Consider the following 27,606-nt stretch of genomic DNA (forward strand, 5'->3'; position numbering starts at 1 on the left):
CCATTTTGTAGCACTATTCTTAGTGCTGTGCTCCTTGAAGATCTGCTATATGGGCTGTTGGAAGAGTCTGTCTGAAACAGAACTTCTCTCTTCCAGAGTAGGGCTTTGAGGTTGTTTGTTTGTTTGTTTTTTAAGTTGCAGGTAGAAAAAAAGTCTTCACTTTGTATTTCATAATCACAAAATGATGATTGAGAGACTACCACATGCTGGATATTAGGGGTGCAAAGAGTTATTAAATACAGTCTGTGGTTGAATCGGAACATTAGCGTCATTCCTGGGTGTCTCAACAATTGTTTCTTTTTTGTTGTTGTTAATTTACTTTAAGTTCTGGGATACATGTGCAGAACGTGCAGGTTCGTTACATAGGTATACATGTGCCATGGTGGTTTGCTGCACCTATTAACCCATCATCTAGGTTTTAAGCCCCAAATGCATTAGGTATTTGTCCTAATGCTCTCCCTCTTCTTGCCCCCCACCCCTTGACAGCCCCTGGTGTGTGGTGTTCCCCTTCCTGTGTCCATGTGTTCTCATTGTTCAACTCCCACTTGTAAGTGAGAACATGCGGTGTTTGGTTTTCTCTTCCTATGTTAGTTTGGTGAGGATGATGGTTTCCAGCTTCATCCATGTCCCTGCAAAGGACATGAACACATTCTTTTTTACGGCTGCACAGTATTCCATGGTGTATATGTGCCACATTTTCTTTATCCAGTCTATCATTGATGGGCATTTGGGTTGGTTCCAAGTCTTTGCTATTGTAAATAGTGCTGCAGTAAACCTACGTGTGCAGCATTCCATTTGAACAATTGTTTCTTAATCTTTTAAGAACTGTGTTCTATAGAATGTGTGCAAAGCATATCTTTAATTCACCTTCTCAAAAATTAAGATGGCCATGCATTAGGATGTATGACAGTGAGATACGTATGTGCACCGTTCTGTTCTTCCTGTGGGTTTTTAATCCACTAGTGAGCGTGCCCCACGAGGGGGAGACCTAGGGTTTTCCCTGCCTTTCTTTGTATTCCCAGAACCCAGCTTCAGACCAGACATCATGCATACCCAATAAATGCTTGCTGAGTACATGAAAGAACATATGGTGTAGGCTTACTTGAAATGGGTTGCAGTGTGTTTCAGATTTAGAATGTAAAAGTTTAGTAGACACCATTTCATTTTTGTCATAAAATTAACGTTTATTTTTGATTACTCTCAGTGCCATTAACTTGTTTCATAATTAAGGATTATCCAAGATCATAGCTTTTCTTCCTGTTTCTAGTTGTTTCTCACCCTGTGTATGCTAGGCAAGCTATAGACATTTGTTGACTTGATTCATTTACGTGAGATTTTTATCTAAAGGTGGCCAGAGAAAAGAACAAGCAAAACTTATTTTTATTTTGGTTTTTAGCAACTGGCTAATAGGAACATTGAAACTAACATAGCTTGTAGTTACCTAGCAAAAAGGGAAATGCTCAGTATAGGAAGTGAATGAATTTGCAAGTTTCCATTTGTGAAATGCTAGCAACAGACGTCACCCCACTGGATTCTCACCCTAATCCTGAATGGAAGGCAAAGCTTATTTTAAATCCCCATTTTATGAAATGGAAAACTGAGAAGACCCTGATTAAGAAACCTTTCAGTAACTCATAGCTAATATGTGTAGGATTCAACTTTAAAACCTAGGCTACTGACTCCAAATTCACTGCCTCTTCCTCTTCATCAAGCTGAATGTTATAAGTTATTGGTGATGTTTTATCTATGCTCTCTGATACCTATGATTTTTAATAAGCAGAAATTTTCTATATGCATATAGTTGTAACTTTTTTACCTATTTGCAAACAGTGATGTTTTGAAAATATAAATCAGATTATCTCAGTCTCTGTTTTACAAGTCTTCTTATGCTTCACATTGAACTTAAGATAAAAAGTCTAGATGCCTTACCTGGGCCTGGATTTTGCTTACACCGTGGCCCTCTAGTCCCAGACCTCTTCCTTCTATTCACTCTGCTCAGCTACATTGGCCTTCTGGTTGTCTCTTGAATATACCAAGCCCACTCCTACCTCAAAGCCTTTCTGCTGACTGTTCAATCTGCCTGGAACTCTTGTCCTCCAGTCTCTCGTTGGCTAATTCCTTTGTATCATTCAACTTTTTTCTTAAATGTGACCTTCCCAGCAGCCTTCAGACCATACAATTAGAGTACTACTGCGTGGCCTATTACTGCACTTGTGTGCTATCTGAAATTTTCTTCTAATTTATTTACCTGTTTTCTGTTCCCCCTACTGCCCCATCCACTCACTGTAACAAGATTACAAATTCCAAAGAATAAGAACTTTGCTTGTCTTGTTCACTGTTGCCCTTCCTGTGCCTAGAATAGTGGACAACACATAGCAGGCACTTGATCAAGGATATTGGATAAATAGTAAATATCTAAAAATAGTTTCTTCTCATTGGCTCTTACATTTTTGACATTTTAAAATTTTCTTTATTTTTGTTGTAGTTGTGGGTATATTTAGCACAAAAGACATGGGATGGTACAAATGCCTAATAGTTTTGTTGTGTAGGATTATGCTAATTTTCCAGAAAATTCATCTTTTAATGAATACAAAGATGATCTCCTACCAGAGAGAGAGAACAGACTACGGTTAAGACCTTTAGCTGTATGTTTTGGGAACCACAGGCAGGAAATTGGCATATGGTTCTGCTGAGTGGAGATATTCCTCCAAGTGGATGACAGCATCCTTTCCTCTGGAATTCCTGGTGATGAGGTCGCAGGTCATCCGTAGAGGGAACTTGGATCCCATGTGTCCTACACTTCACCAACAGACACTGTCTTCCATTTTCCTTTAATTCCCACCTGGTGTTGATATTATCCCATTGTATTTAGGTAGTATTTGTTTGGGTTTTTTATTTTTGTGTTTTGTTTTGAATTATGCTTTGATGACACATACTGAGGTTGGACTTTCTAAAGCACCAAACTGTGATATAAAATGGTCTAAGAGGTGAAAACTGTCCCAGCTGTGCTTCAGATTAGCTGTGCATGTCTCTGGGAAATCTGGGAAATGTTTGGGGTTCATTTTTTCTTCTACAAAAATGGTGGGACACATACATGACCTGTCTCTACAGGGCAGGACTTTTGGGAAATAATGCACCCTAGAAGTTACATAAATATAACATACCATGATCAGCATAATCACTTTAAAGCATGCCATCAATAAGTATTTACTGAAAATATTTATATTTTAACTTATAAAGGACGGCATAGTGGTTTTTAATAAAATTGCAAGTGAATATCCTTGACTCTTACTCAAAAAATCTCTTACACAAAAAATGTCCTTGGTTTAACGCAAAATACAAGATAAGCAGGTGTTGAACATTTCAACAACGTGAATTCAATGTTATCTTTTATTGTTGTGTATTATAAATAGAGCACAGGATTGGAACAATGTTTACCAGAAAAAAAATACAGCTGTCTCAGTCTTGAAAGTGAACATTATGGCTTTTTATTTTTTAATTTACAGTAAAACAATGTGAGAGAGATCATAGTTTCTGCTTCTTTTAAGTAAGGCCTATTGTTATAGGTCAGTTGATTGATTGATTGATTTTTTCCAATTTTCCCTTTATGTGATAGGGAAGATTCTGCTATGTAAGTGTAATTTTTACAAAGGATGAATACCATGAAATATTAAAAACAGCTTAAAAATCTAAATATATGTAAAAGGAGTTTTGGGGCCATCATTACTAAAAATATTAATATAGTTCTTAGATATAAAGGACAAAAAGCATACCTCTTTCAAAGATAATTTTTAAATAATGAATTTTGGGGTAGGACATTTTGTTATTTTTTCTACTTTGCCTAATTAACAACAAGGCTCAGATCTTTGTCTGGTAGCAATGGTATTTCATCTTATTAGGAAAATCTAAAACTATTAGACAGAGTGGTTAATCTGCCAGCTCTGTAGTCATCAGTGGTCCACAGCTATTGAAAACGGCCTAGCTCCATATGTATGCATCAGGGGTCTCCAAGGTAAATTGTTCAACCTCCAAAATACATTGTTAAGTGAAAAACAAGGTGTAGGACAGTGTGTACTATATGCTACACACATATATTTTTAAATTCTATATTTTTTTTTAATAAATTCTCCTCTGGAAAGTCTTTCAGGTTGCCTTCAGAGAGTGGGCTGGAGTCCTGTGGTACAAAGGTGACAGTAAGATATTTTACTGTATATCCTTTTGATGCTTTTGAATTGTCAACAGCTGTACACAAATATTATCTTAAAATTCAGTTTAAAATGACACTGTTAAAAACTAGTAAGAAATGCAATGTATCTGAGAAAAGCAAAAGTAGTGAGTAAAAGAATTTTGTACATTTAAAAATGTGACTTTGGAGATATCTATCTGTGTATTTTAAACCAGGAGATTTGGGATATTTACACCACCTGATAGAATGCATTGATCTAAGAAATTTGGATTCTAGGCCTGAGTGTGTTACTAATCAGCTCTGGGGAAGTCACTTAGACTTCAATTCAGACTTCACTAGGACTCAGTTTTCTGAACTATAAAATGAGAAGAATGAACAAATTGCCTTCCAACTGGTGACACCAGTAATTCAAAAATAAGTTATAAAGAAGCATTTTTAAAAGGTTAAATTTATGGTTAAAAAATAAGTGCATTCATGAAAAGAGCAGCCAGCTTGGCTCTCTGTGCGCAAAACAGCACTTGTGCATTGTGAGTACTGCCTCTTGGTGGCAGCATGTTGGAATTGCAGTGAAAATTACTGAGAGCAGCCAATTAATCTTGCATGCAAAAATGGAATATCCTGTCACAATCACTGTATGGACATTTGTCAACATATAAATATATAGTGGTATCAAAGTCAAAGATAGTTTAAATTCAAGACTATTAAACTATTTGAAAAATTTTTGTTACTGATCTGTAGAAATCTGGCAAGCATAGGTTCTTTATAATTTGTTATAACCTTGGATTGTATGAATTTTAACAGAGGTCAGCAAACTTTTTCCATAAAGCACCAAATAGTGAAGATTGTATGCTTTGTGGCCCCTCAGGTCTCCATTGTAACTATTCAACTCTGCAGTTGTAGCACAAAAGTAGCCATAGACAATATGTAAATGAATGAGGATGGTTATATTCCTGTTCCAGTAAGACTTTATTTATAAGTACAGGTGTTAGACCAGATTTGGCCCAGGGATTGTAGTTTGTTGACCTCTCAATTATAATATACTCCTACCCTAAGTTTCTCTTTGCACAGTATTCTAAGTTACCTAATTGCCTGATTCCCGAACGTGGAAATAATATTCTACATTCTCCAGGCCCTTACCTTCAATCACTTATTTATGAATAACCTACTTTGCAAATGCTACACTTTACCCAATTACCCCGATGCTAACCATATTTTAGTTTTATAAGTTGCTTTCCTTGTTTCTGTTCACTCTGGATTTTTATGTCCTGAAAACAAGCAATGATAGTTGTTTCTCTTGCATTCCCTTGCTTGTGTAACCATTGTTATATAATTTCAATCTTTAGCTGAAAATCTTTTGCTCAAATATCTTTTGTACCTAGGGACTGTTGGTCAGCCTTGTTTAAAATCTTCAGAATATGATTGGCTAACCTCTTATTAAACATATTCTTCCCCTTTTAAAGTGAAGCTCAACCATTTTGGAAAAGCCACTCTACTCAAAGAGCGAGTAGGGTTTGACTTAGAATTTGTCTTGGCAAATCATTTGTAAAGATAGATACTGGTCTTTGAATTTAGTGCATCCCTGGAGAGATCCCTGTCTTAGCCAGGAAAATTGGCAACAAGCTTTACCTGAGTTGTAATACCTGGCTCCAGTTCCAGATAATTCCCTCACAACCTCAATCCAGCTCTCCCCCTTGTCCTTTTCCTTGAAGCCCTCTTCAGTCTCTACCCTTTCTCCTCTCTCAACATTTCTAAATTCTAAAACTTCACCTGCCATGGACCAACTTGATATTGGCAAAGCTCTTCACTTATATGCATGAAAGCTGATAGATTATTGAGATTTACTACATGCTTTGAATTCACTGCTTTTTCTATCCAGCAATTTAGCTGTAGCCCTGGATAAAGGTGATTTGTGTGATCCATCTTGCTTTATGTCTCACTTGACATTCTGCCTTTTTCATGACAGGTTGCTGAATGCTATAAAGCCAGGACTTGTTAAAAAGATCAATAGATTGCCTACCCCCATTGCAGGACTGGTGAGTATGTGGAATTGAGATTTATTTTCCAATATTCCTTTGCTCTAACCTAGGGGTCATGACAGTACCATTTATTACAGTTCTCTCCCACAATATATATTCCACTTGAATGAGAACGCATTGAATCCATTAAACGAAGAGGTCACTTAAAATGAAAGATTGCAGTCATGCCTAAATGGCATGTTAATCTTTGTTGGTGTTTTTTCCATGAGTGATAAGGACCTTCATTCTCAAAGAGCTAAATTTGTTTTGGGGTGAGAGGCTGATAATTAGGTTGACCCTTGGGGGAGGAATGTGATTTTAATTACATTTTCTCATTTCAGTTCATCACTGCGTTCCCCTAGAATGGAGGGTAGAGGAGGTAGAGAGAAAGAGAATTTTAAGAGAAAACAATAGTGTCGTAATAAATTGCTGTTTTCAACATTATAATCTACTTGGGTTTAAATACCTCAATTGTAGACCAACTATTCTGAAGACATCCTGGGACACTAAGGTGGTCTGACATCATCTGGAAAACTGTTTAAACAGAATCCTTGCCCTTCTGAACTTATCCACATAAAATCTAAAACTTACATGTTCATATGTGGTTAGAAGCAGAATATTTTTTTCTTGCAGTGATATGTCTTATAATTCTTGGCAACTAATTTTAATTGCTTCATCGATGTTGCCTTTGTGTAGAAAAAGGAAAGAAGTAAAAGATCAGTAAGACAATCAAGTCTTAGTTTCGGAAGGAATTGGCATATGTGTGTGTGCGCGTGCACACACATGCACAGAGAGAGAGAGAGCTGAGGAAGTATATAGCTTGGTAATGACTCACTGATTGTTTCCATTGTGATCGCCTTCTGCGCATGTGGTTTTGCAGAAAGCAATGAGAAGAATGTCAAGAATTTAAGCAGGATCCTACATAGACCTTACTGATTGTTGTTAAAAAGCTTCTTAGCCATATCACGATGACTAATTGAAATTAGATGTGACAAAAAACCAATTGTGTTTGAGAACTGTGAGGGGTTCTTGGAGGAAGGTACATGGTTTCAGCAAATTGAATGAAATAGATGTTTTCTTGAAGAACTGCCATTTCTGCAGATACATTTTATTCCCCATATTGATTGGTAGTGAACTGGTGATTAGTCATTAAAAATCCTTCTAATTTTGTTCTTCAGAATCATGTAACCAAGTAAGTTAACATTGAGATAGATACATATATTTGGAAGGAATATATTTGAATAGTTCCATAAAATAAATAATATATGAGTATTATATATTAATGTATACATATATCAATTATTTTAAAACATTTAGTAAATTCACCTCTTCTAAATGTTAAAGCCAAGGTCTTAATGAGCCTGATGAATATCTGTCCCTAAGCCTATGGCAACTTTGGACCTTGGAGCTCTGGGGTTTAATGTTATAGAAGCAAAATTTGCAGCATAAAACTAAGGAAGGCCCCAGGAAGATCCAGATGAGGAGAAACAAGTCGCTCCCAGTTCAGTAGCTAAAGAGAAAAGGGTTTCGAAACCTCAATTTAAAATGGAAATCATAAAGAATTTTAGTAAAATTAACTCTTAGTGGCACATGCATTTGTCTTTATATTATTTCCTATCACAGATCGAATGTTGTTTCTCACATATTGCCTCTGTCTTGGAGCATTCAGGCAACTTGATACAAGAAGGCAAGGTGACCTCATCTTCTTTCCTTCTATTTATGTTCTTGACTAGTATTCCTCTACTTTCTTTTTTCATTTGGATTTCCTTTTCACACTTTGTCCTTGCTGTTGGGTTTTTTTTTTTTTTTTTGTGAACACCCCTTTTTCAGTGAACACCTCCCCTACTTACCTTCACCCTGTATCAGTTATATTTTATTTACTAATTTATTATCTTTAGTCCAAAAAAATACTTTCTTAAGTCACCTACTACCCATTCACTAGTGACTTCTGAATCTACAAATCTGGTCAAACTCTTTTCCTTTGCTCCATTTGCCTTCAGATCAACATTTCCACAAAAAGCAGAGCACTAGTTGTGGCCCTGGTGGGAAACAGATTGCCAACCCACAACCCCCTGTTATGTTCATGTACTTCCAGGGTTCTCACGTCATGCCTGTCCCTCCCTTTCTATGCTCATGTTCTTGTCTGTGTCCATGACTTCAGCTCTCCATGATATGGACCCAAAGCAGCATTTCTCATCAAGTACTCTCTCCTGAACTCCAGACCTGGTGTTCTGTCTACTGGACAGTTCCATCTGGATTTCCTACAAGCACCTCAAACTTAACATATTCAAATGAGACTTGAATGACCAGTCCCGTGCACCTATTTCCCAATGTCAGTGAAGGCATCATAGACATGCAGTCACACCAGTTCAGCTATCAAATAATTTTCCCATCTGTCTACTTGTCTGCATTTCCTTGGCCACTGCCCCAGAGCAGGCCATCCTCATCTCTTGCCTGGACTATAATAGTTGACTCACAGTTCCACACTCTTCACTCCCATGAATGACGCCTTTTCTTGTGGTATGTGTTATTCATTGAATGTTTTCCCCCTGCTCTTTTTGACAAAATTATATTTGTCTATCAAGATCTAACACAGACTAACAAATCTTTTAAGTTAAAAAATAAAAAATTAAATAAAACTAAAGATCTAACACAAAACAGCCTCCTTTGTAAAACCTTTAGTATTTATAGTCCATTATGGTCTTTTATTATAGAATACAGAGAGTATCCCCTGGTATAGGAGAAAATGAGTTAATACTTGAGAGACAAAAAAGTGAGCTCTGTTTTGAAATATATTTTGGAAAGTAAGATTTTGAATAACTATGGTTAACAGTTTGAAATTAAAGGCCTGTAAATGGTTTCATATTCATGTTAAGACACTATGTCTTTAAGTAGTTGGCCATGATCAAACTTACTGATATCTATAATGGGTCCGAATGATGTTAGATGTCCTGGCGATGCACTAAGAAATCACAACAGTTCTCAGGAAACAATCTGACAAATCTATATTCAGGGACATACTGCAAAACAGCTGGCCTGTCCTCTTCACCACTGTCAGCATCATTAAAAATACTGCCCCATTCCCAAAAGGCTGAACAACTGTTGTAGATTAAAGATGACTAAAGAAATATGACAGCCTCATGCAGTGCATGATCCTTAATTGGGAAAAAGCAACTATAATAGACATTACTGAGACAATTGGGGAAATTTAAGTATAAATTGAGTATTAGATAATAGTATTCTCTCAGTGTTATATTTCCTGTATGTGCTAGTTGTCTCTGTGTATATAGGAGAATACTCTTGATCTTAGACAGCAAATATATATGCTGGAGTATTCTGAGATGAAATGTCATGATGTATACAACCAATCCTGAATATGTTTAGCAAAAAAATTCTGGGTACATAATATATAATTTCATATACACATAGAGATAAGAAGGAAGGAAGGAAAGAAAGGAAGGAAGGGAGGGAGGAAGGAAGGGAAGAAGGGTGGAAATATGGCAAAATACTGTCTCTAGATAAAGGGTGTACAGGGGTCATGGTACTATTCTTGCAACCTTTTGGTACGTTTGAAGTTTTTCAATATAAAAAGTTGAGGATTAAAATACATTAAATCTGTTATTGTCAGGTGAGACATAGGGAACCTCAAGTAATAGATTTGAAGATGGCAGAGATCATCTTGTTAGTAGAGATGCAGCCTTTGTGTGAGGGCATTTTTCAAACAATATTTTCTTCTTCCTAATATTCATGACAGTCAGGAAAGGGCAGGTAGAAAAATCCCTGAACTGCTTCTGAATACATCAGATTGGATTTTTAACTTTGTCAGGGGTTGACAGGCCACTGACCATCTATTGATCAAGAAGTCTGTAGTAGCAGGGGCCATAGAGATCTGAGAAATGTGGCCAGAGGGTTTCTATGCCTGGAACCCATGCCCGTGTGTCTTAATGGGCTAGTGTTGAGAAGCCAGTCCATTAAGGTGGCCCAGCTGCTTGACTTGAAGATAAATAGAAAAGTGTGTTTTCACATAGCAATCTCAAATTATAAACATATGTAGATTTACAAAGGCATGAATAGGTGTATTTTAGCCCCTGAGTTAAGCTGTGGTTACAAAGAATTCAGGGGTGAAGGTGTTAAAACAAAGTAGTTGAAAATCATTTCCTGGCAAGAATGCAAAGACACTGGATCTGGGTCTGCATTTCTTCTCTAACGATTGCTGACATATGAAGCCGTGGGGTGACTGCCTGCAGATGCTTGCATTCTCTTTTAGGTGTTAGTGATACTGTTTGCTGCTGCCAAAGAGAAAGTCCTCAAATTTAGGTCTTGGCATACCAAAGTTTTTAAAAACGCTGCACTTCAGTCTGCTAGCTCGTCAGTTTTGTACAATCGAGCCACATCTTGAGACTCAATTTAGTGGTTATTAGAGATCATGCTAAATGTTGTTTCATCCCAGGAGCTTTGGGTTTTGTGCAAAAGCCGTGAATGTATGAAATCTTTGCCTTTGTAAATCTACATATGTTTATTGGAGTTTGGGGATTAAGCTTTTTCTTGCACAGATTTGAATTGTGACAGCCATCGTGTGTGCACATATGCACATGTGAAGTATAATTGGAAATAGATGGTATTTGTGGATTCTGCCCCTGAGTGCTGAACCTTCTTAGAGTTGTCATAAAATACTGTTTGATTTTTCCATGGGTCTATGAGGATAAAAGTGATCTGAGGAAAAGATAATTTTACTTCTTAGATGTATCTTAGAAGGACATCTTAGATGTGTTTGTTTTACAGATGAGGACGTGTGGGTCCATAAAGGGAAGTTATTTGCCCCCCGTTAGACAAACAGTAAAAGATGAGATGGATCCCGAGCCCTGGCCACCCCTCTCCTTGCTTATTACATATCCAGTGTTCCCAGTTGAAGATGGGACACATTTTAATGACAGATTATTTCACCTTTATTGAAAAAGAGAGGAAGGCAAAAACTCACTTTTTAAGTTCATCTCTTTTTTTTTCTTTCTGTTGGCCAATACCTACAAATTATCTTTCTGAGCTCACATATCACTTTTTAGCCTGATGAATGATGGAAATTTGACACTAGTTGAAGGTCAGAAGGATAAGCAGGAATGTGAGTGGTCAGATGATCTTACCATTCAGTACCCTAACCCACTCAGAAATGCATTTTGGGGCAAAGGATGTACTTTTCTCTAATCAAAGATAAGATTTCAAATATGGTTAGAGCTTCCTGCCATGGACAAAAATGTGTTTCCATACGTTCTTCAGACTTTAGGAAGCTTTCCAAAGTTATCTGCTTTATTTTATGAAACTGACATCAGAACAGTTGCCATTTTGTTGAGTGAGATCAGAGTAGGGGAAGTGATGAAAGAGCTGTAGAGATTTCCACATTGTGAGAAGAATAAAAATATTGTTTTGGACAAAACTAGACATACAAGACTGTTAACCTGAGTAGTATGAGTGAAAAGCCTTTATGCAGACTTCATCTTTTTAGGAAGATAACAATGCAATAAATTGGGGTCCTCGGTGCTTTGGATGTCTAACTATCAAGAAAGGTTTCCTGCAAATCCTACCTAAGAATTAGCTCTGGTGTGCCTCAACTCATCCTGATCAATGTCTTCTCTTTTAGTTTATATTCTTACAACTTCCTTTAGAAGTTCTAGAACTTTTACCTTCCCTCCAATGGTTTATCTATAAGATAAACCATCATACATATAAGATATATAGATTACCTTAGAAAAAACTGCTTAAAGTTCTGTTCTCTGGGCTCTGTCTCTCCTCCAGTTAAAACTGTTGTTTTTCGGCCAGGCATGGTGACTCATGCCTGTAATCCCAGCACTTTGGGAGGCCAAAGTATGCAGATCACCTGAGGTCAGGAGTTTGAGATTAGCCTGGCCAACGTGGTGAAACCTTGTCTCTACTAAAAATACAAAAATTAGCCAGACATGGTGGTGTGCGCCTGTAATCCCAGCTACTCAGGAGGCTGAGGCAGGAGAATTGTTTGAACCCAGGAAGTGAGCCAAGATTGTGCCACTGCACTCCAGCCGGGGTTACAAGAGCGAAACTCTGTCTCAAAAAAAAAAAAAAATGTCTTTTTGTCTGGCCAGGAGGAAGGCAAGGCAGGCAAGAGGGAGGTTAGAGGTGAAAGTTACCACAGTGATAAACATCATGTATCACATTCCTACTCCGCCCCAGGTGCAGTGCTAGATCATCCTTCCTAATCTTTACAACACACTTGCGATGTCATTATTGCTGTACCTTTACTCTAAAGTTCAAAGAAATGTCACAAGCTTTCCAACTAATAAGAGGCAGACTTGGTACTTGAACCTGGGTTTGTCTAGCTCTGTGTCTGTGCCTTTTCCATTGTGTTACACTCTCTCCATTAGACCTTAGGATATAGAATTGAATCTCAACACTTTCAGAAAATTTGTTTGGAGACATCAGCCTCTAAGGAGACCTAAGTTGTTAGAAAACAGACTCTCTCATTTAAAATTTACTAATTCAACCAAATTCAGGAGGTGGCCTTTTTGAAAAAGGCACTGCTCCATGTAATAGTTCTACCATGTCCACTATCAAATCGGGCTTCATGTGGCCACATCTAACAAGTGATCATAGGAAAGCTTTAGAATTCTTTAATGGAATCTTTAAAAAAAAAAGTCAGAGTGATTTCATTCATAATATGCAACAGAATTTCCTAAAGTGCTCTCCTCTCTCTCTTTCTCTTCTACACTCATTCTCTGTCTCTTTCACACACACACACACACACACACACACACCCACCCCTTATACTTACCAACCCTCCAAAACCTCTCTGTACCCCAGTGACCTCAAATCTTTGAGCCTCACACTGTGCTAGTTCTTGCCTTCCTTGCTTCTTACCCTTTTGTCTGCTATGACTAATGGTTAGCCCTTTCCAGTGCAAATCAATCCAGCTAGACTCGGCTCCTTTTGCCCCCGATTCTGATTCTGGACAACAAAGACTCAGAGACAGGAAGACAGAATTCTCATTCATCGGTAGGGGAGAAGGAAGGGCTTCGAATAAAAACTCTCATGTGTTTTTCCTGCTACCCTGTGTTCTCTGTAGTAGTAGCATGGTACGACCCGGAGTCTCTAGGGGTCGTCCTCCCCTTCCTTAGGGGAACAAGTAAAAACTGGTAGCCAAGTGATGTTCTGTGTGAAGGAGGCATATTTCACTGAGGGAAATGAATAGACATTGTGAAGTTTCTCAGCCAAAATGGAATTTAATGACACACTTTCCTTTATCCTCATCCCTGGCACAGTATGAGAAACCTCGGTTGCATTCCCACACCACACACAGAGGGAATGCTCAATTTGCTGCTCTCAAGTTTGATGCCAATGCCAAGCCAACGTAGGAGTGGTGGTTAGCATTTTAGTAGGTTTAGCTGTGAAAGACTACACACTGCAGGGAAAAACAGCAAAACACACGAGGTCTTTGGTGCATTCCACCTGCGTTCAATTGAAAGGTGGAATGTGAACTTGTGGAATCTAAGTTTATTTACCGCCTCCCAGGTTGATAGAGCTTGTATGCTGCTGGTTGAAACAGCCTTCACAGTTAGCTTGTAAAAAAAGTACAGGTCATCTTGTGTCCCTCATCTCATAATTTTATATGGCTCCCTACTGAATGTGGAATAAAATCCCAACACCTCAGAAACGTATTTAAGGCTCTTCCTGAGTGAAGGTAACATTTGAGTAACATTCGAAAGTAACATTTATCTCTCACTTTGTACCTCACGCTTGGAAACCAGGGCAACAGATGATTCGTGACCTAAACCAAAAGGCTTGACCACATCGTGAATACAGTGATAAAAGCGTGTCAGATGGCGAGAGCAATTCTCCAGTGTAGGTTGGACCGGGTGAAGGGGAGTTCTGATGCCCACTGGAGCAGGCTGGCTTTTGGTTGTTACTGATGTGCTTGGATCAGACCAACAAGTTAGTCCCCTTGCACATCTTTTGTGGGTATTTGGGAAGACTTAATAAGAATTTTTTGTCCCTCCACTCATCTTGTGGTTTTCTTATTTGGTGAGAGTTTTAGTTATCAATTGCTGTATAACAAATTACCCCAGAACTTAGTGGCTTAAAACAACAACATTTATTATCTCATAGTTCTCATGGGTCAGGAATATGAGCAAGGCTTAGCTGGGTCTGTGGTTCAGGGTCCCTCACAAGGCTGCATTCAGGGTGTTGGTCAGTATCATTTCCAGGCCAGAGTGGGGAGCCTAGAACTTCCGCTTCTAAGCTTACTCGTGGATATTGGCAGGATTCAGTTCCTCACAGGCTGTTGGCCAAAGCCATCCTTGGTTACTTGCCATGTGGGTCTTTCTATAGAACAGCTTAAGGGCTGCAGCTTGCATCATCGGAGTGAGCAAGCAGGAAAGGCCAGAGAAAGAAAGAGAGAGGGAGGGAGGGAAACAACAAGCGAGATGGAAGTCACAGTCCTTTATAACCTAATCTCTGAAGTGATGTTTTATCAATTCTGCCTTATTCTATTAATTAAAAGCAAGTCACTAAGTCCACCCCACACCCAAGGGGAGGAGGTTCCACAAGGGTCTGAATGCCAGGAGGAAAGGATCTCTGGGAGTTCTTCAGAAGTTTCTTGTCACAATGAATGAAATAGTTGTATCCATCTATTGAGCAGCCAGGGCATGGATCTCTCATTCTCCTGAACATGGGCTACTTGTGCTTATAGGACTTTAAAGATAACACAGTTTTCCTTGGACAGCCTTTCTTGCATGACATCCAAGGTCTTTTTTCTAATTTTCTTCTGCACATATACACCAAATAGAGATGATGTGTTCTGTCTCTTGTCTTCCAAGTAAAAATCCACTTCAAGACATAATTCCTGCCTTTTAGGAGACTACTTTCTAGAAGACAAATGTAGAAGAGAGGTCAAATGTAAGGTAGACTGTGAAATGTTAATGAAGCATAATATGCAAGAAATACCAAGGAAGAAATTTTGATTTGTGATTAAGAACTTTGGAAGAGGTGGGATTTGAACAGGGCATCTACAAATAGTGAAGATCATGGAGTTAGAGGAAGAAAAACTAGCTTCAGGGCATGGAATGAGAAAGGCTCTGAGTCAGAAGAACCTGGGTCTTATCTGGAAGTGGCTATCATTTGCATTATTTGCACTGGGTCTAGTGGCTGCAGCTGGACACAGAATCCCTGAGAAAAATCCATGCTTGGAAACTGGACCAGGAATAGTAAGCTGAGACCAGAAATGCCATCTGGAGGTGTTTGGACTCATTTTGTGTGCAGTAAGAGCCACTGAAAACAAGGGAATCTTGTGTTCCAGATAACTGAGGTGGCCGTGTAGAAAGCTGATTATGGTAAGATACCAGCAATAAAAGTCAAGTAGGAGATAAGTAGTCCGAATGAGAGAGGATGAACACTTAAATCTTAGTAGAAGCAGTGGGATTAGAGATGAGGAGACAGGATTTGCTTTTCACTAAATGTAATATGCCATCAATGATGAGACACACCATTTTAAAAAATTATAGCTCATTTTAAAAAGCTGCTAATTCAATGATGACACAATGCTAAGCCACTGGCAATGAAAAGTGCATCTTTATTTCAGAGGTTAAAAAAAGTGCACATCTTAGAACTGATGAAATACAACAGATAATCTTAGGAAGATGACATTTGCATTTTGGACTTGAGCAATGTGGAGGATTCTGATGCCATTAATAGGAATCATGGGAACATGGGAATGAGAAATGGGCTCCAAAAGAAAAGATGCATTCTCTTTTGGACATATTGAGTTGGCTATCTCTAAAAGATATTCATGTGCAGATGTCTGGCAGACTATTAGAAATGCTGGTTTGGAACTCAGGGAAAAAGTTACAAAAAAATTGGACTAGGTTAATGAATGGATTATTTTGGAGGTAAATCCTTATGCTTAAGTATAAATGAAGACTTTTTTTTTTTTTCTATAACCACAAGCTATGAAGTTCCCCTGCCCCTTCAAATTATAGTATTGTCTTTGGAGTGTTTGATCCACATTGGCAGGGATCGGGAGAAGGGAGTGAAAAAAAGGAGTTTGAGACTACAGGAAAAGTTATTAGCAATTGCACTTAGAATTGAAAATCATGACAGAAAAACCAGTGCAGTGGCTCTTGCCTATAATCCCAGAATTTTGGGAGGCTAAGGCAGGTGACTGCTTGAGCCCAGGGGTTCAAGACCGGCCTGGCAACATGGCGAAATCTTGTCTTTCCTAAAAATACAAAAAATTAGCCAGGCATAGTTATGCATTCCTGTAGTTCCAGCTACTTAGAAGGCTGAGGTAGGAGAATCACCTGGGCCTGGGAAGTCAAGGCTGCAGCGAGCCATAAATGTGCCACTGGACTCCAGCCTGGGTGATGGGAGTGAGACCCTGTCACAAAAAATAAAAAAGAAAGATTTTCATATAATTGACAATTCATTGAGATATCATATCCACCCAATCTCGTACCCTGCAGCCTCTCTTATACTAACCCTGATATTTCATTCTTAGTACTAGATGAGTGTATTAGTTTGCTCTGATGGCCATAACAAAGTACCACAGATTGGGCGGCTTAAATAATAGAAATGTATTTTGTCAATTCTGGAGGTTAGAAGTCTGAGATCAAGATGTGAGCAGAGTGGGTTTGTTCTAAGGCCTGTCTCCTTGGCTCGCAGATGGTTGCCTTCTCCCTGCATCTCCACATGGTCTTTCCCCTGTCTGTATCTGTGTCCATATTTTGCCTTTTTATAAGGACACTGTCATATTGGATTAGGGCCCCCTCAGATGACCTCATATAACTTAATTACCTCCTTATAGTCACTACAGTCACATTCTGAGTTAGAAAGGGTTAGGAGTTCAAGATATGAATTGGGGGAGGGAGGAGGAGACAATTTAGCCCATAACAGTGGGTTAGCCAGCTAAGTCCTTAAATTCTTATTCACATGTGTTTTGAATGCCTAGACTTGCTAGCTGAAGTCTAATATCCTCTTTCTGCACCACAAACTATTTTTCCAAATTTGTTTCCATAATTATTCTGTGTCTCTGCCGAGGTGGAAGGTTATATATAGCAGTGCTGTAAAGCGTTTTTCCCCCCTTCATTTTTTTTCCCCTTTCCTGTTCCCGAAAAAGAAAAAAAATGCCATTCTTTGAAGAAAGAAACCACTTGTTCTCCCTTATCTTTCGTTGAGCAGCGTTTAGGAGAATTTGTGACATTACATCAGTTCCTCACTTTTTTCCCTTAGGAATAGACCTTCAATTACAAACTGTGAGCAAAAAATATATAATAGCAGGAAACACATATTTCAGCCGAAGTCTGACTTCTTTTTTTCCATAGTTATAACTTACCTAGAGGATAACTTTCTGTGGAACTAATTCTTAGCATGTATTCCAAACCCAAGTTTATAGGGATTTTATTGTTTGACAACAGGAAAAAAATACCACCAAATATATGAAAGTATCATTTGAAAGAGGAGACCATGCTAGGCTGAACCAGCACTTCTCTTAAAACGTGCCTTCCTCTGGATTGTTTTTATAGGAAGTTTGCCTTGGCAAGCGTTTCAAAAGAACTCACTAGACACCTCTCTTGTAATTAGCTGGCTTTCTGCTAGAATCTTAGGTCTAACTTCATCTCAAATGGGTGCAAAAATTAATTCCTCTCTGTCACTCTGTCCACAGTATAAAATACTAGATTCCTGAGTAGTTTGATATCTAATTTTTCCTTTCTATAATTTAACTATATTCAGTTTAAGGTTTTGATTGAACTTAAACATAACATTAAAAAATGGGATGATCGATATAATGTTATAGGAGTGGTCCTTTCCCACTTTTCCCTCAGGGTTAAAAGAATGGTACTTTTTCCTCACAAAAATCTATATCTCCAGCCATGGAAAGAATATCAGACAAACCTAAATTGAAGGATATTCTATAAAATACCCGACCAGTATTCTTCAAAACAGTCAAGGCCATCAAAAGCAAGGCACGTCTGAGAAACAAGGAAAGTCCAGAAAAAGTTAAGGAGACATAATGATTCAATATCATATGGCATTCTAGATGGGATCTTAAAACAGAAAATGCATATTAGGGAAAAACTAATGAAATCCAAATAAAGCATAGATTTAGTTAATAGTAGCATACCAGTGTTTATCCATTAACTGTGATAAATGTACCATAGGAATGTAAGATGTAAGACATGACTTATACTGAAACTCTGCATGTTATCTTTGTGGCTTTCTATAAATCTAAAACTATTCTAAAATAAAAAGTTAACTTAAAATAGGATGAATGACAATAAAGATAAAAGAGCATAATGCAAGGAAACTATGAAATAGGCAAGGAAATACAGAAGTTATTAATAAATATTAAACGTCAGCCTACCACTTGATGTATTCGTATCAATAAATGGCAGGATACCAGTGAGTCCATTGGCATATTAATCCAATAAACTTTTATAAATGATGAATTGGTTGTAAACATTGTGTTTTATAGCATTTGAAAATTCCAAATGGTAACTCCGCACACGATGCTTCTGCTCACATATTTCAGCATCCTGTTTTTAGAATCTGCAGAAAGAAATATTTCATGTCCTTTAGGGAGGTTTAATAAAAAGCAACAGGTGGAAAATGGATTTTGCAGTAGCATGAACAGCCATAACCATAAATACTAGTACCTCGGAATTATACCAGCAGAGGACTGTAAACACATTAATCTCCCAGCAGTGCAGAAATTCCATTCTCAGATGTCGTCTCAATTTCAGGCACAAAGATTGAATGCCTCCATTTAAATTCAAAATACTGAATGGATATGATGATCCTTTATTTTCATGGGGATTCATGGAGTGAGTTTGCCAGTTTCCTCATCTATAAGATGGGGTTGATAAATCCCATGTCAGTATTGTGGGATTAAATGAGATGATATATATAAGATACCTAATATGATGGATGGTACACAGGATGTTTTCAATAAATGGTAATTTACTACTTATTATGCTCATGAACATTAGCAGGGCCTTAGAATCTCAGAACTAGAAGCCACTTAGAGATTTACTTTTTGAAACACTATTATTTTACAAACAAGGAAACTGAGACCAGAAAGCAGTGACTTGCCTGGAGTCAGGCAGCAACTTTGTTTGAGTTGGGACTTGAGTCTTTGTTCCTCAGGTCCCACTTGGGTGCTTTTTCCAGATCCAGATTTCCTGACAGTACTGCAAACCTACTGTGTGCCAGTGGCTGACACAAAGCTCTCTGTGGAATTCCAATCTTGGCATCTCTACCTCTGAAGATGCCATTCCCCTTCCTCAGAGGGAACGGGCTTCTCCGCCTCCCTCTCCAATAGGTGTGGCAATCAGCTCTCTTCCAGTTCCCTTTCATGCATCAGCATTTCAGCCACTGCAGCCTGCTTGTGGACAGAGCAGGGCTGGCAGTGGTGACGACTGTTTTGGGAAAGGAAATGTAAGGGTATTTCAGCTGCTGTGCTGGGGCTGACTAGGAGCACACAGGAGACATGCCCCTCCCATCTCCCAGAGTGGGACGGCTGGAGTTCATTGTGGAGTGTGAGGACAAGTGGGGGTAAGTAAAATACATTGTATAAAAAATAGATGCTTAGGGATATCCATGATGGAAAGAAGGAAGCTACTTAGACTTTAAAACTTGGTTTAAAAAAAAAGTTACTTTTTATTCACTTATTAGTATGGCGAAAATAATATGAAAATTACTTTCCTGTGGATTCATCTTGTCCTTTGATAACTGTTAGCACCTGTTGCTTTTAATTAAGCTTTTTCCCCTTTAAATTCCCTAAGGAAAGCATTGTTTTTTATTTTCCGGTATGTGGTAGAAGACACATAACTCTATTAGTTTAGTCAAAATAAAAGGGATTTTTGAGAATTTTGAGAATGAAAAGCAACTTGGCTGCATTTTTAAGATGTGGTCCAGCAGCACTTGGTGTCGTGGGGGAGATGTGGCTGCATTCATGGGGGGGCTGCTTCACCTGAGCCCCGGCCACATTCTCTTCCTGACTCTACGGCCCCCTTTGCTTTTTAAAAACTTCCATTTCTTAAAATGAGGATGGAAAGAAGTGAGGAGGACACTGGGGAGGCAGGGAGGAGTCTGGAGGGAAGGGCTGCGCCTCCAGCCTTGCCCACTTACTCCTTGTCCTTCAAAGTCACTATTTACTGCAGGCCAGGAAAGGAATGGGGGTTATTTCTGGACAATTGTGTCATAAAATCCCGTCAGACCTGTCTGAATGCTAAATGCTCCATGGCACTGGTTATCCAAGGGAAGAAAATTTTCCTTAGCCAAATTTATGAGGCTGGGTTGAAAACCAGGTTGAAACAGAACCTGGCGAATCCCCATGGCAAAATGATTCATCTTGTGGAGTTGGAAATCTATTTTTATCACCTTTATTCAGCCAGCTCCTGATTTTGATTCTCTCACTGAGCTACGGCCATTTCCTTCATGGTGCTGAATAGACCAAATGTCTCAGGAGTCTGAAACTTCTCTCCCCCAACTCCCAGTGTGGCTGATTCAGCAGCCCCGGGAGAAAGGGTTTGTGCTGTACTGCATGGGGTGGGTTCTGCACAAGGTGAAGGTCAAATAAAACCGAGAGGCTGCAAGTGTCAGCAGCTGGCCTTTGACTCAGGAATCCTGCCTGAGGGCATGTGCCACTCTGCTCTCCTGCTCTCTCTGTAAGGTGACTAGAAGGTGACTGGGCAGCTGTAACTCCTCCAAGTTTGAAGACCTTCCCAAGGGAAGAAGGGGCAAGAATAAGCCACTCTCCTTATAGCTGCCTTTGCATCTCCTCAATCTAATCATTGGACAGAGAGGGACTTCCTGACATCATTGTATTCATTTTCCCATTTCCATTTAGTTCTATAACTATGCATTCCAGGCTGCTACGTAGTCCCAGCTGGTTCTTGCTGGACTCCCAGCTAATGCTGAGAGGAGTGGCGATTGCTTTCTATAATAAGAAAGTTTAAAGGATAAAGATATGGAAGAAGAACTCACTCTTGAGTTTCCTTTTCTAATGGATTCAACATGCTTACTCTCTGGAAGCTGTAACAAATGGTGATTAGGAAAGCAACAGGAATGTCGACTAGACAGGAACAGTGACCATGGCTGTTGGGGGCATTCCCTGCACCTGGTATATAGTAGGCACTCAATAAATATTTGGGAAATGAATGGCCAGGATACTGTTCCTTACAGGCTTCAGTTGGCCTTCTTAACAGCTCTCCTTCAGGACGTAGTATGCAGGGCAGCTGGGAGCTGACATTCTGGAGTGAGATCCTGGATTGGCAGCTTCTCAGTTGTGCACTGATCTTTGGCAGGCAGCACAATCATTTGTTTCCTCGTCTGTAAAAATGGACATAAGATAGTAACTACCTTATATAGTTTTCATGAAGAGTAAATTAATTAACATGGGTAAAGAGTCTAGATATTTTTTTCTTGTCATGTGGTTCAAGATATGAAGAAGAAGAAAAGCAGGAGTAGGAAAAGAAGGAGAAAGAGGAGGAGGAGGAACTTTGGCTATTGGGACTAATTTGGGACCCTTTGAGATTTTGGCTTGCCTTTTGGGTTGAATAATTTCCTAAACCATGACTCAGTGATTTTTAAGCCTTCCGTTGTTCTGTAGGGAGAATAATTTGAGAATAAAAGAATAAAATGGTCCAGACATGGTGGGTCACGCCTGTAATCCTAGCACTTTGGGAGGCTGAGGCGGGTGGATCACCTGAAGTCAGGCGTTTGAGACCAGCCTGACCAATGTGGTGAAACCTTATCTCTACTAAAAATACAAAAGTTAGCTGGGCATAGTGGTGGGCACCTGTAATCCCAGCTACTCAGGAGGCTGAGGCAGGAGAATCGCTTGCACCCGGGAGGTGGAGGTTACAGTGAGCTGAGATCACACCACTGCACTCTAACCTGAAAAGAAAAAAAAAAGAAGAAGAATAAAATGGATTTCAGGGGGAAAATGATGACAAATTATTGCCAAGAGTTATTGAACTCCTGCTCCTTGCCAGGTACTAACCATATTCAGTGTTGAAACAAACTGTCAGTCCTTGCCCTGATGGACGCTGCAGTTGACTCTCGAGGGCTGCTGGGCACTGTGAATTCAATGGCTCAGCGAACATAGCTGCTACGTTCCTTGTTCTCTACCTTTTAAAAAGGAATGTTGAGTAGATCTAGAAGGATGAAGCTTCAAACCTAGCTCCCAACAGGGAACGAGGGGTGAGGAAGTAGGGAGAGATTTGTGTGTGTATAGAGTGTCAGACGAAGTATAAAGGCAGTGAAAGAAATGTAGACATGGTCATTAGATTGAACCATGAAACTGAAGGGAAATCCAAAGCAGTAATGTATCATCCACCTGTGAAATGTAAAGAAGCACAGGTAAATAGTGAAAGAATGAAAGAACCAAAGCAGTTGTTGTAATGATATAAAATAAGAGCCATAGCTTATTAGACCCTCAGAGTCCCAAAGCCCAACCTTGGGAGTGTAGATTCAGGAAGGCTGGATTCCTTTGGCATCTTCTCTTTTCAGCTCTGGGTACTGCCACAGCAGGTGGGCTTGTGTTTGGTCCCTTTCAGAGCCTGGAGTCTCCCATCTCTTGGAAATACAAGGGTATGTATGAGCTACCAACTCCCATCTGGCTTAGATGGTCTGTGGAACATTCTATTTTAATTTGGTGAGTACTTTTTTGACTCTAGAGTCTTCAACAGTACCTGCCCTTCACACCGTTCCCTCATCTTTGCCAGATCTGCTTTTGAGTAGCAGTTTTATCCCTAGATGTCTTATAGCCCAGACCTGGTAAATCACCAATGTGAATTATAGAATGGAATCATTTTTCATCCTGCTTTCATCCCAGTGGTGGATTAATTTTTTGGATCTCTGTTTTCTGTAAGCAGTCATTTCTTCCACAGCAGCCATCTGTGAAGAAACAGAGCTTACGAAATGACTGGGGCATGTTTTACATGGCTGTGCTCTGTTCCTTCTGTTTGATTTCCATGTAAGCTTTGGCAGTGAGTTCCACAAGCATTTCTGTGGGAGGTGCTGGAGAATGACTTTGGTAAACAGCCCCTTGGCTATTGTTGGCCCTTTCCCTGCAAATACCATAAAGGACACAACTTGAAAAGTCGCTGTGGTTTCTGAGCCCCTCCTTGGGCCGACCCCAGGTCTGACATCTGAAAAGCTGAACTCAGTCATGCTTGTGGTAGAGCAGCGATGTGGACTGGGTCTGTGTTTGCCCGTCTTCTTCTGGGCCACTCTGGGCTGGATGGGAGCTCTGACCATAGAACTTACTCCCCTCCCCTCATTACACATCCTGGGATTTTCACACTAGCCCTCAATCTGCTGGAGTCTTTTTAGGTAGAATCTCATTTCATCTTCCTCGTTTCCATTTCAGGTTTTCATTCCACTAAGAATGGAATGGCTGGTTCCATTGAGAACCAGCCTTAGGAGTTCTCAATGTATTGATTTTGTTTACACTGCTAGTGTTACATTTTGCTTTTAGGAATATGGAGAAGCTTAGGGAATTTTTGGACATATGTCTTTTCTTTCTTTCTTTCTTTCTTTCTTTCTTTCTTTCTTTCTTTCTTCTTTCTTCTTTCTTTCTTTCTCTCTCTCTCTCTCTCTCTCTCTTTCTTTTCTTTTCTTTTCTTTTTTTTTTTTTTCCCTAATGGCCAGAGGATTCTGCTCTCAAATTACTCAATCAGGGTAATTAAGGACTAAACAAATTTAAATGTGTGAATTTAACGGTAAAAACTTGAAGGAAAAAATACCTTCCTTATAGGAAGAAGAGAAAAATGGATATAAATAAACTTGTTAGAAAGAGAAAACTGATTTACCAGCAACTGAACACCGTTTTGTTTCTTGATTTTTTTGCCATTAAATAGGCTATGCTATTTCCTGAAGTTGACCCATTTTCCTTGCTTCTGCCAACACTCCCTTAAGATAAGCATTTATGAAGTTTATTCCATGATGATATTTCAATTGTTTCCAGAAATCCATCCCATCACAGCAGCTTCCATACTGCCAGGGATCCTGACATCAGTATTTCCTGAAGTTAGAGGATGGTCTTACATGTATGTAAGTGTAGGTATCTATAGTAAGAGAGAACAACTTGCTATATAGTGCTCATATGAGTCAATGTCATTAAAGTGAAAATAAGAACTAAAAAAATTATAACATTGTCCTCACATTATTTTTAAAGCATTATCTGTTTTGATGCTGGCAAAACAGATTACCTTATATAATGGCCAAAGGAACTATTCACTTTCAAGAAATAAGCAACTAGCCTGTCTTTGTTTTCATCAGCGTGTTTTTTAGTGACTAATATGTTGATTTGATGAAAGCTAATTGCACAAACTTGCGATTTGTGGGGAAGAAAGTAACACATGGAACTATGTCTGACAGATGTGGGTGTTCATTCCATTGGTGGATCTGGCACTTTCTTCCTCAATAAAGAGTATTTGTTCCTAAAATAACTGGTGTCCTTCAAGGCACAGAATGTCTAACTCAGCTGAAGGTATTTAATTTATATTATAAATGTACATATATATTTTATGAATTTTAATAGAAATATGTTAATTTACATTTATAAGTTTAAACATAAAAACATAAAATACATGAAATATGTTTAAGTGTATTGTTAGGGACATCTTTGGGCTCCTGTGGATATACTGTTTTTTCCCTAACGTAACTTACATTTAAGAAAATTGTATTTTTTCATGAAATTTACTCAAGTAAGACTGTAGAGTTTAATATATATGACAACTTAACTTTCAGCCCATATTGCACCAAGTTAAGGCTTTCTTCTTTGTCTTTGAGCATAGGAATAAAAGCTGGCATACTATCTGATAGACTGAAATGTGTCCTCACAGTCATTTTGACTACCTTATGAGCATGATTAATTGACAACATGTTGTTACTATCTTAATTCTTTGGTCTGAGTCTCAGCTCCTGTGTCAGACCTCTGAGTCCCAAATGTAGCACCACAGTCGGGTCTTCACATCTTGGCCAGGTTTCTGTTAAAAAAACAAAGGTGCCTCTGTGTTATACTTTTATGGAGCACATGTGGTGTGTATTTATTTTGTGATAGGTTTTTATCACTTGGTAGAAAGATGTTACTGTATCTTAAGTGAATGATCGTTTTCACCCCATTGCTCCACAGACCCTAGTTGTTTCTTTCCATGGGTGATGGATTTTTAGGAGAATGTTCACAAACCTGCTATGAAAATCTTTCTTCTCCAGATGTTTACTTCTATATTTTTATCTGAAATTCAACCTTTTCACCTATGGACATGCTTCCCTGCAGCCAATAACACGACAAACTCTTTGTCTTTATATTTCAGACTCCCCACCCATTCCCCCCTACCCTGAGCCTTCTCAATTCCAAACCTATGATTATGCTGGATGCTTTACATGTTATGCTCCAGCTTGTAATGGGCCAACTGAAAGATAAACTGCTATTAAATAAATCTATGACTCTTTTGAGCACAAATAGAGCTGCTGAAAGAGTTTAAAAACATAGTGACTCCTCGAAAGACTGTGAACATTCTTGAACCCTTTGAATCAAAGTGAATTTTCTTCACTCTCTGTGTGTGGGTATACACTGAAACTTATGAGAAAGAACCTCAGTAGCAAGATATTTGAAGCCTTTTGTGTTCTTAACCCTGCAATGTTTTTCTTGGCAAGACTTGAAGAAAATGTAGCTGTCGTCTATTTTCTGCTCCTGTTGAGGGGAGCAGTTGAGTCTGGGAGGCCTCTGATGTGTTGGGGAGAAGCCTGCAGAGTAGAGAAGAGCCCAGAAGCTCCAGGTGCCCAGTGGTTCCCTAGTTATTCCATTACCTAGTTACCTGGTTTTCTATTACCTAGTCACCTAGTTATTCCATTCCATTCAACCTCCTCTCCAAGCAAGGCTGGGTTGTTCTTCTATTTTGATCTTTTCTCATGTGTCTCTGTTGCTGTGGAGCTGCGACATCAAAGCTTACCCCAGACCACATGTGTCTTCTGTTGCCATCACGTTTCCCTCTGGACACTGGATCAGCCCTACTGCCTTTAGGATGCTTGTGCTTTCCAGGAAGCCTCAATTTATCTGTGCTGGGGCAGCTGCTGAGGACTACACAAGCTTCACTGTCATGGGTTTAGCCTTCAGGAACTCCCCCACTTGCCTAAGTTACCTCTTGGGTCCTTGATTGAAACTCCAGTTGCCAAGTAATGAAGATACAGAATTTTGCATTGATCTCTCTTCCCTTTGCCATCTTACCTGTTTCCATTCTGAAAAGAACTGCTCTGAACTGGCAAATGCCTACAAGGGACTTCAGTGTCATAGGACAGGCTACTCTGACTCCTTTGTATAACCTCAGAGTCACTGCCAGTACAAGGGTAAAACAGATTGTGTTCATCGTACTCAAATTCAGTGTGATGTGAGCTGTTGGAATGCTAAGAAAAACTTAGAGATATTTTTAGCAAAAATGAAATATTTTGATGCCTATCGCTCACCTGAAAATTTTCCCAGATTGGCTATTTCTAGATTTTTAGCAACTTCACAAAGGGGTATTGTATTTGAGTCGGAAGAGAAAAATATTTTTATTTCCTGTCCTTGACGTTTAGTGGAATTGATAAAAAGCATCAAGGATCTTTGAGTTCTGGATCTCCTGCAAAAAAACACATTATGTAAGAAAGGACTTGAGTGGTTTTTTTCCTGTTTGTCAGTATGAGGGGAGAGTTACTGTGGAAAGTGAAGGGCAGTGATCAGCAGGAATGGAAAACAAAGAGCTTTGCTAGAAAATCACAGCAAGGGTGATCAGGCAGTTACTCTGTTATCTGGCTCTAAACTTAATGTTGACATTGACAACCGCTTTTACATCCTCCCCACAACATAGTTAACAGGCTCCTTACTCATTCCTGAAAAGACACTGTTGCAACTTGAGTTGTAGGGTTGTTGGAACTACCTGATGTTTTATTAAATGGTTATTTAATCAATAAATGATTGAGTGATCATCGCTTATGGCTGATCAGAAAGTATTCATTAAAAAAGTCATAGGTTTAACTTTTTTAAAAGTCAAGTCAACGCAGAGCTTATGTATTTAAGCAGTTGGAAGACAAAATATTAATATGTTCGGTTAAGAATATCCATTTCATTTCATACTTGGCAGTTAATTTTTTTTTTTTGGCCATAGTTTACATGGTCCAACTGTTAGGTTGGTTAAATTTGCCGATATAAAATATTAACAATGGGGTGAATGCTTTATGAAAACAAATTGTTTCTGCTTGGTCTACCTGTTTATTCATTCATCAAGATTTCCCAGGCTCTGTCAACTGATTTCTAAGCAAACATTTGATGATATATTGTTATAGGAGTAAACAATATGTTATAGAAATAGAAAACTGCCTTCCATGTAGAGTAGAAAGAAGCCT

At 38.9% G+C, this 27,606-nt stretch overlaps 1 protein-coding gene across 22 annotated transcripts in view; it reads left to right on the forward strand.

The window, feature by feature from the left end:
* LIMCH1 (LIM and calponin homology domains 1) overlaps nucleotides 1-27,606 on the forward strand; it is a 342,237-nt gene that overhangs the window by 159,109 nt on the left and 155,522 nt on the right. For 19 of the 22 annotated variants that reach the window (XM_033214074.1, XM_033214076.1, XM_033214081.1 and 16 more), the window contains exon 3: nucleotides 6,150-6,219. In XM_033214074.1, the coding sequence (XP_033069965.1) occupies nucleotides 6,150-6,219 (70 nt within the window). Of the gene's footprint in view, nucleotides 1-6,149; nucleotides 6,220-19,563; nucleotides 19,768-22,728; nucleotides 22,810-27,606 lie in introns of those variants that run through there. The other 3 variants (XM_033214084.1, XM_033214086.1, XM_033214085.1) reach the window with 2 other exon arrangements.

Source organism: Trachypithecus francoisi, unplaced genomic scaffold (assembly GCF_009764315.1).
Source record: "Trachypithecus francoisi isolate TF-2019V2 unplaced genomic scaffold, Tfra_2.0 Lachesis_group1, whole genome shotgun sequence".
Classification (NCBI taxonomy): domain Eukaryota; kingdom Metazoa; phylum Chordata; class Mammalia; order Primates; family Cercopithecidae; genus Trachypithecus; species Trachypithecus francoisi.